At 52.8% G+C, this 9873-nt stretch overlaps 1 protein-coding gene across 1 annotated transcript; it reads left to right on the forward strand.

Annotated features, from left to right (window-relative positions):
• The first annotated feature begins 876 nt into the window (after positions 1-876).
• On the forward strand, positions 877-5011 carry LOC127344789 (uncharacterized). Its single transcript, XM_051371125.1, has 2 exons — positions 877-2400; positions 3220-5011. The coding sequence occupies exons 1-2, from the start codon at positions 1001-1003 to the stop codon at positions 4682-4684; spliced, it is 2865 nt and encodes a 954-aa protein (XP_051227085.1). The 5' UTR covers positions 877-1000; the 3' UTR covers positions 4685-5011.
• The last annotated feature ends 4862 nt before the right edge of the window (positions 5012-9873 follow it).

The following is a 9873-nucleotide window of genomic DNA, read 5'->3' on the forward strand; positions in this document are numbered from 1 at the left end:
ATAGATACATGTAATTTTTTTTCAAAAGGTCTAACCTCTAGCTAGAAATTCTAGTATAAGAAACCAATCAATAGTTTTTTTGGAGGGTTTAATAGGGGAGCAAATGGATCGGATCGGATTTTCCTCGTACCATGTTTTTTTACCACGTATTTTCTCAGATTCCGATCGGAGTGGATATTGATTGTTTTTAGATTCGAATATAAAATAGAGCGGATTCGGACCAAAAACAAAAATAGTTCGATATTTGCTCTCATCGATAGTAGTAGTTATAGTTCTTGCAAATCTTGGAAGAGGTTTAAACTTTCAGTCTAATGTAGTTAAGAAAAAAGAGACACAATGCGCTAAAACTAAAGCATTGATAGAGACTTAGAGCCAAATATGCTTGCCAGATGAATTTGGTAACTCAATAACTACTAATCTTGCAAGATTGGCCTGGACTTTTGACTAAAAAAAAAAGCGTATTATCCGTTCTAAAATCTTTCGATTATCCTAATTAAATTTCGGGTAATCCATATCCACATGCGTCCCTTATAGCATATCCGGAGCACCACTTCGAAATCCAATATCATTATCTCCCGAATTCTTTAAATCGGATCGGATATGGATATTATAAAATGAATCTGGCGCCGATTTCGGTGCCCAAATTATCACATCCGTTTACACCTATGGGTTTAATCTTTTAAATCTAATGGTGTATGTAGAAAAAACTACTTAGAGCAAGAACCCTAAAAAATCATTTAAAAATCATTTGAATTGAATAAGCCTTTAAATTTTTGAAGTAAAAGGAGAGAAATTGAAAAGGTGAAATCAAATGATTTTGTCTATTCCTATTTGTTGTGCTCGTAGTACCACCACATTAATAGCGCAGGAGGGGCTCCCGCTTCCCTACTGCTCCGCAGGCCCTCCACGCCACCACCCAAACCCTCTCCGCGCTAATGGACAAAGCTCCGGTGTGATCCCGCTGCCCCCACGCTTCCCCAACTGCTTCCCGCCGCCGCAAATGGCCGCCGCGGCCTCCTCCCCGCCCGCGCTGCGCCTCGCCGCCCTCCTCCTCCTCCTCCTCCTCTTCCTCGTGGCGCCGACGACCACCACCGCGCTCACCGACGACGTGCTCGCGCTGGTCGTCTTCAAAACCGGCGTCGCGGACCCGCAGGGCCGCCTCGCCGCCTGGACGGAGGACGACGACCGCCCCTGCTCCTGGCCGGGCGTCGGCTGCGACGCGCGCACGGGCCGCGTCACCTCGCTCTCCCTCCCGGCCGCCTCCCTCTCGGGCCGCCTCCCGCGCGCGCTGCTCCGCCTCGACGCGCTCCTCACCCTCTCTCTCCCCCGCAACAACCTCTCCGGCCCGGTGCTCCCCACGCTCCTCGGCTCCCTCCCGCGCCTCCGCGCCCTCGACCTCTCCTCCAACCGCCTCGCCGCCGCCATCCCCGCCGACCTCTTCGCGCAATGCCGCGACATCCGCACCATCTCCCTCGCCGACAACGACCTCTCGGGCTACATCCCGCCCGCCGTCGCCTCCTGCTCCTCGCTCCTCTCCCTCAACCTCTCCTCCAACCGCCTCGCGGGCCCCATCCCCTACGGCCTCTGGTCGCTGCCCGCCCTCCGCTCCCTCGACCTCTCCGGCAACGCGCTCTCGGGGAGCGTCCCCGGCGGCTTCCCGCGGAGCAGCGCGCTGCGGGCGCTGGACCTCAGCCGCAACATGTTCGCCGGCGAAATCCCCGCCGACCTCGGCGAGGCGGCGCTGCTCAAGTCGCTGGATCTCGGCCGCAACTTCTTCACCGGCGCCCTCCCGGACTCCCTGCGCAGACTCTCCTCCCTGCGCTTCCTCGGCGCCGCCGGCAACGCGCTCGCGGGGGAGGTGCCCGCGTGGATCGGGGAGATGTGGGCGCTCGAGCGCCTCGACCTCTCCGGAAACCTTCTCTCCGGCTCCCTCCCCGACGACATCGCCAAGTGCAAAAACCTGCTCGAGGCAGACCTCAGCCGGAACGCACTCACGGGCGAGCTCCCATGGTGGGTGTTCGGCCTGCCGCTGCAGCGCGTCTCGGTCGCGGGCAACAAGCTCCACGGCTGGGTCAAGGTCCCCGGAGACGCCGCGCTGGCGCTGCGCGTGCTGGACCTCTCCAGCAACGCCTTCTCCGGCGGGATCCCGCCGCAGATCACTGCGTTCGCGGGGTTGCAGTTTCTCAACCTGTCCTCCAATTCCATGTCGGGACAGCTGCCTGCTGGCATTGGTGGGATGAGGCTGCTGGAGGTGCTGGACGTCAGCGCTAACGCCCTTGATGGAAGCCTGCCACCGGAGATTGGCGGCGCAGTGGCGCTCCGGGAGCTGCGGATGGGGACGAATTCATTCACCGGCCGCATCCCCGCACAGATCGGGAGCTGCAGTTCCCTCGTTGCATTGTAAGTGATTTCCTCGGATAATTTGTTTTTTTCTCGAATTTAATTTGATGTTATTCATTCAGATTGCTTGATAGTGAAGTTGACTAGGCCTGTTGTTTTTTATACTTGCATGCTTTGGTTGCTTTCAGTTTCCTAGGTTCCAGAGCCGTTGTGAAAATGACAGGACAGTGATGTCTTATTTTTCTGTTACGAGTCCAAAACCGCAAAATGTGGGTCTCTGTCATGTTGTTGTGCTCGTATCCAGTGCCTGGGTACGAGTTTTTATACACTTCAAATTGAAGTCAAATGTGCATGTGTGGCAAACTGTTCTCAAATATAAAAAGATACTCTAGCAAACTGAACAGATAAATATAAATTTATTGTCACTGACAGTATTAGTACTTGGTTCCCACTCTATGTTAGTACGGGATAAGTGAATTTCTCGGATTCCTTTTGTTGATTTAATTAAATTTGACGTGATTCATTCAGATTGCTTGCTAGTGAAGTTGACTAGGTCTATTTATTTTTTGTATGCTTCGGTTTGCTTTCAGTTTCCTAGGTTCAATGACAGGACAGTGATGTCCTATTTTTCTGTTAGGAGTCCAAAGCCCCAAAATGTGGGTCTCCCTCATGTTGTTGTGCTCGTATCCAGTGCCAGTGTACTCATCTTTTGTGCAGTCTAAACTGAATTCAAATGTGCCACAGTAGCAAACTGTTTTCAAATACAAAATGTAGCAAACTCATCAAAAACTGATCGAACAAATCCAAACTCAGGGTTACTTGGTTTTGATTGAACATTTGGGGTCATTTTAATTGATGCAATATGCTCTTGTAATGCAGGGATTTGTCACACAACAGCATCACGGGACCGATTCCGAGCACCTTGGGCAACCTAACCAGTCTCCATATGGTTGATCTTTCCCAGAACAAGCTGAATGGGACCCTGCCAGTGGAACTATCTAATCTGCCCAGCTTGCACACCTTTGACGTCTCCCACAACTTATTATCAGGAGATCTCCCAAACAGCCGTTTCTTCGACAACATCCCTGGCTACTTTATAGCTGACAATTCTGGCCTATGCAATTCCCGGAAGAACAATTCCTGTAGCAGTGCGGTCATGCCAAAGCCGCTTGTGCTCAATCCCAACTCCTCGTCGAACCCCTCGTCACAAGCTGCAGCGAGTTCCCCTAGCAGCAAGCACCACAAGAAAATCATACTGAGCGTCTCCACCCTCATTGCCATTGCTGGTGGTGCTGCCATTGCTATCGGAGTGATCACTGTAACTGTGCTGAATCGTCGTGTCCGTGCAGCCTCCTCCAGCTCAAAGCCTGCTATTGCACTATCTGATGATTACCTTAGCCAGTCCCCGGAGAATGATGCTAGCTCCGGGAAGCTTGTCATGTTTGGTAAAGGAAGCCCGGAGTTCAGTGCTGGTGGGCATGCCCTGTTGAACAAGGATTGTGAGCTTGGGCGAGGAGGCTTTGGTGCAGTCTACAAGACGGTGCTCAGAGACGGCCAGCCAGTGGCCATCAAGAAGCTCACCGTCTCCAGCTTGGTGAAGTCTAGGGATGACTTTGAGCGACAAGTGAAGCTGCTCAGCAAGGTGCGGCACCACAATATTGTCACACTGAGAGGCTTTTACTGGACTTCATCACTGCAGCTCCTCATCTACGATTACCTGCCTGGAGGAAATCTGCACAAGCACCTGCACGAGTGCACGGAAGAGAACTCGCTTTCCTGGATGGAGAGGTTTGACATCATCATCGGCGTTGCCAGGGGACTGATGCACCTCCACCAGCGTGGAGTCGTCCATTACAATCTCAAGTCAAGCAATGTGCTGCTGGACAGCAATGGTGAACCCAGAGTCGGTGACTATGGTCTTGCAAGCCTACTCCCGATGCTAGACCGGTATGTGCTGAGCAGCAAGATACAGAGTGCACTTGGTTACATGGCGCCAGAGTTCGCGTGCAACACTGTGAAGATTACCGAGAAGTGCGACGTCTACGGCTTTGGGGTGCTTGCGCTGGAGATCTTGACAGGCAGGAGGCCCGTTGAGTACTTGGAAGATGATGTCGTCGTGCTATGCGATCTGGTGAGAAGCGCGCTGGAGGAAGGCAGGCTCGAGGACTGCATGGATCCGCGGCTGTGCGGTGAGTTCCCGATGGAGGAGGCCATGCCGATCATCAAGCTGGGCCTTGTTTGCACCTCGCAGGTGCCGTCGAAGCGACCGGACATGGGTGAGGTGGTGAGTATACTTGAGGTGGTGAGAAGCCCTCAAGATAGTGCTGGGGATGAGCTGGTCTAGGTCTCCTTTAGAACTCTGCTGTTTTGTGATCCTGAGCTTTCTAGTTTCTTTTGTTTTCTGAGATGCATATATGATGCCGGTGGGGAAGAAGAGAGGAAGCGAAGAGTGGAAATGGATTATGGAATGTCTGTAGTGTTTAGTTTGTGTGCAATTTTAGTGGGGTGGTGCAAGGCTGTTCTGTAGCTTCTCTGCAATTCTTTGGTTCATTCCTTGGATGAAACTGTAGCTCATCTCTGCTACTGTGGGTATTGCCTTGATGCCGCAGTGCTACCAATGTTTGACGCCATTTTGGCACCAGTTACTGACTGATTTCTGATTGTGTTCTTAGCTAGCTGTGCTGATAAAACGTGACTTTGATTTACAGATTCTGCTATACCTTCTTCCTTTACTAATTTTAGTTTTGCTGCTGGGCGTTGGTGTTGAAGTGCTTTGCGATTTGGTGAGAAGTAGCTAGCTCTGTGCTGATAAAACGTGACTTTGATTTACATAGTGCTACTGCTTTTGCATTCTTAACATCTTTTGCGTTGCTAAATTTTGTTTTGCTGGTGGTTGTTGATGCTGAAATCTTTTCATTTACCTGGGCTGTTGCTGAAAGTGTAAGGAAGTGCATCTTTTCACTGCACCAAAGAATGCCGGCAACACAGGTGGCGTGATAATGTGTCGGGGCACCAGCAACGCGTGACACATCGGACTGGCCGTGCGAGCCCCCTGGGAGTTAGGGCATCTCCAGCGGCGCGACGCATTTTAGCGTCCGCGTGCGTCCGTTTGCGTCGACCTGTTTGGTTGAAATCGACCGCGCGTCCGTTTGCGTCGGGTGGCTCCATCGGCACGACGCATTTTTTAGGACGAATCTTTTTTTTAAACATGAAACATAGTTTACATACTTAAAAAATAAACCTAAAACGCCATCGCTTCCTCGCATTGTCTTGCTCCTCGTCGCTGTCGAGCACGATGAAGTCCGGTACGACCCAAGGCCAGTTGCCATCCGGGGGAGCGTACGCCGGGCGCGCTGCCAGTGCTCGAGGTTGTGGCGGCGGTGGAGGGGCCCAGTACTGCGGCGGTGGAGGCGCCCAGTACTGCGGCTGTGGCGGCGGTGGAGGCGCCCAGGCCTGCGGCTGTGGCGGCGGTTGAGGCGCCTGTGCCCGCGGGCCGTGGCGGCGGTGGCGGAGGCGCCGCCGACTCCAGGAGCGCTGTCGAAGTGCTTCATCCGCCGACAGCCGGCGGCATGACGGCGGTGGCGTAGCGGGCAGCGGCGGCGCACAGCGCGTCGTGCTCGGAGAGACGAGGACGGCGACCTTCGCCATCTCGTCGTCCGTCATGTTTTCCGGAAGTCGAAGTTCGGCCCTCCGCCAATGCCTGCTGCCATTCGTGGAAGACGACAGCGACGTAGTCGTCGCTGCGCTGTCGTCCTTCACCTCTCGCTATGGTACGCGAGCGCCTCGACGTAGTCGTCGTCGTCGTACACGGCGTAGGCTTCGTCGTCGTCGGCGTCGTTGTGCTGCGTCTGCTGACGACGCGTCCGCGCCTGCTGACGACGCGTCCGCGCCTGCGGACGACGCGTCGGCGCCTGCTGACGGCGCGCCGGCGGTGCAGGGCCGAAGGGGTAATCCCTGTCGCCCATGAAGTCTGCCCTTCGTCTCCTGTCCGTCTCCGTGGACAGGTACGTACGCCAAACATCCGAGTCGATGGCGTACGCCGGATCATCGCGGAGGTCCGTCGGCAGATACCGCCGCCTGCGCCGGATCTCCGCGGTCCGATCAGGCTCGTGCGCAGGTACTGGAGGGACAGGCACCCGGCGGCAGCTGAGCCGCCAGCCACCAGGCAGCTGCACGCCGGACCAGGCATCGTCGCACGGCATCCATTTGCCGTGCATGAGCCTCCCCACCGAGACGGGGAGCGGGATCTTCTTGCTGCCGCTGCCGGAGGCCTCGAAGTCATTCTTCTTCCCCATGGCGCTGCGGCGGTGGTGGTGGTTGTGGAGGTGTGGGCGAAGGAGCGACGCGGCCGGTGGTCTTTTATGGGCGGGCGCGCGCGGGATACGATGCCATTGAAGGCGCCGCAGAAGCCCAGCCGCCGCCGCCGCCCGCCAGTGCGCGCGCAGAACAGGCAGCCGCGCCATTGATGGCGAAGGCTGCGGCGAAGACGCGGAAGCGCTGACCGCCTGAATCGATGACCTCGATGCAGACTCGCTGCCAGGCGGGCCCGATGGGGAAGCGAGCGGACACTTTGCGCGTCCACCGAGCGTCCGCGGAGACGCAAACCTGGCGCATATTTGGGCCAGGTTTGCGTCTCCGCGGACGGCCCGGTCACTTTGCGTTGCCCCGCTGGAACATGCCCCAGTCGCATTTCCGGTCACGGCGGACGAAAACGGTCGCTCAGCGTCTGTTTGCGTCGCGCCGCTGGAGATGCCCTTACACAAAGGGAACCCTATACCACTTTCCCGGTTTGCCACTCGTTCTCGCCAGCCGCTCTCTCTCCTGTCTAGCCTACGACGTTGCCACGAGTCACCGGCCAATACCTCAGCTCGGAAAGCTGCGTAGGAAGCGCGTGTTGACGTAGCCGGATGGGATGCCAAACGATGTTTGGGTGGCGGATCCTCACGTGTGAATGCAATGGTCGGTGCACGGTAGGCAATGTACAGAAGAAGGCGATGGAGGCGGTGTTTGTCATGAGCCAAGTCGGCTAGGAAGCCACAAAACCAGGGGGAGGTGGGGAGGGGAGAACCCCGGGGGGGGGGGGGGGGGCTTCAACGATCGCATCATCATCATCGCTGGCCTACTTCAACAAGGTCTTTGTGGCAACAACAACACCTTTCCAATCAAGTTCTCTCCGCGTTTTGGCGGCTGGCTTCATGCGGTCGAAAAATCATTTACATGCAATAGTTGTGTGTTTGTTGATACCACGTGCGATTTTAACCATGTGCCAAGTGCATGTAGGTGTATTCGATGAGAAACACAATACGGTGGTCGACCCCTCAAAAGTGAAAATATCGAAGACGATGTTTCTTATATTGGGTAGTTTGTATGTTTGTGTAGGAACCCGTACGGTCAACAGGGTTTCGACATTGGGAGGTTGTGGTAATTCAAACAAATACACAAAACCAAAATTGCAAACACTAAACCTTCCTATACAGGTAATGAGAGGGCCCCACGGTGACTACAACGCCTAGAAACCGTTGGACCTAAAAGCCCCCTTCTTCCCCAATAGGAGGTAGCTCTTTTCTTCTCTCCTCCGTGAATGTTGAAATCAGTTTCTGATGGATCTTCCTCCCTCGCTGATAAGCTTTAATGCCAAAAATGAGAGTTGTGTTAGCAATATTTGTGGCCGTTGGCACTGGAAGAACTGGAATGCGAGACAGTTCGCCCTCCACTAGAAGGAACTAGATGTGCTATCTTCCTTCAACCCTTTGAGAAAAATGTGTCGAAAGGAAGAAAAATCTTTGGAAGCTCGTAGGAACTACAAGATCACCCCAATAACGCCTTTGGCGCCCAAGGGTCACAGGCCGACCATCGACCATGTTCAGTAAGTAGAACACATTAGGCGTCCACTCTGGTTGTTGTGTAAGCAATCACTCATTCTTAAAACCATAATTCTTAAGTTTAAAATAATATCTCCACATTCAAGGTCATCCGTAGCTGGATTCACCGGAACCCACAAGAGTTCTTGAAACGAGATTCCAATTCAGCGCCTTGTGTTTTGAGATTTTGAGAAGAGTTGGGGCGGATGTCAGCGGTCGGAGGACTCGTTGGGGACACTGATCCGTGGATTACCGCCTATCCAGTGTCATGTGAAGCTTCCAAAAAGTCGGGCACTGCGCCACTGCCCCTGTGCTCCCACAGTCCCACGCGGCGCCGCGCGGCACTCGCCATATTGGATCCTGCGTGCCTTGAATTGCAGGCTTGCAGCCACCTACCATTTTGCTCCACCTCGTGTAACTGTACTGGAGGTGCAGCGGCCCCTGTACCAGCGTGCCTTCGATAGCATCGCGGCAAAGGCTTCGATACAGCACTCGGAGGAGCAGGAGGCGTGGCCAACTCCAGGGGCAGGCAGGGAAGCAGCTATTTCGCACTGCCACAGGCTTTGGCACTTTGCACCGAACGTCTCTCCCGTTTTCTCGAATAGCCACGTAGTTGATTCTACTGCATCCATTTTTTTCCCTAGCTGTACATGATGAAACCTAGATACCTACTCCCTGCATTCCAATTAAAGAGAATACTACCTCCGATTCAAAAAATAATAAGGCGTTCTCGTTTTACGTGTTTTTCGTTTGACTAAGTATTACTTTAAATATATAAAGATTGTTTGTATAAAATTAGCATCATTAGAAAGTGCTTTCAATACGAATCGAACGATACTAATTACATAGTATAATATAATCAAGATTTGTTGCTCAATTTTTATGGTCAAAGTTCATCTTCGAATACGTGTGCGCCTTATTCCTTGGGACGGAGGTAGTATTATTTTTTCTCTGACAAGGCAAGTTAGCTAAATTTGACCATTTTTTTAGAAAAAACTATTAAAACTGTATAATTGTTCAAAGTACAAGCAAATTACTATATTATGATTGAATCTGAATAAATAATTGATAAATCATGATCATACAAAGAACAATTAAATTGATCATGCAAATAGATGGAATAGATGAACATATTATATCTAGAAATGATGAACCGATCACACCAACTCCAAACGCTAGAATTAGAAATTCTAGCAAGATCTAACGAAGAAAGTTCATAAACACATACGGTGCGGCTTGAGCACTAGCGGCAAAGGCAACGTCAGCGTTATCTCCCATATTGACATTATCGAAGAGGTCGTTGGCACCTAGGAAGAAGGCATCGTTGCGAAACTCGTCTCAGACTACGTCGCGTTGCTAGTAGTCGCATGTAAGCACTCCCAAAAAACATGTCGGACGATGTCGCCTTGCAAGTAGTCGTGTGTAAGCGCTCCCAAAAAAACCTGATCGCCCCTCACTTGCACGGATCTAAAAGAAACGGGGTTCTGGAGGCCTACTGTTCCGTGCTTTGGTGCACGGCCAGAAGACGGGATCAGGAAGACGACGGCACGACGCAAGGTTCTGGAAGGATGTAGTCGCATGTGTTGAAGTATTGCGGCTAGCGTTTGCGTCTCAGATTATATAGTGTTGGTCGGGTAGGTTGAGGGATGCAGCCACATCCAAGTCAACGCAA

The sequence above is a fragment of the Lolium perenne genome, chromosome 3 (assembly GCF_019359855.2).
Source record: "Lolium perenne isolate Kyuss_39 chromosome 3, Kyuss_2.0, whole genome shotgun sequence".
NCBI classification, from domain to species: Eukaryota; Viridiplantae; Streptophyta; class Magnoliopsida; order Poales; family Poaceae; genus Lolium; species Lolium perenne.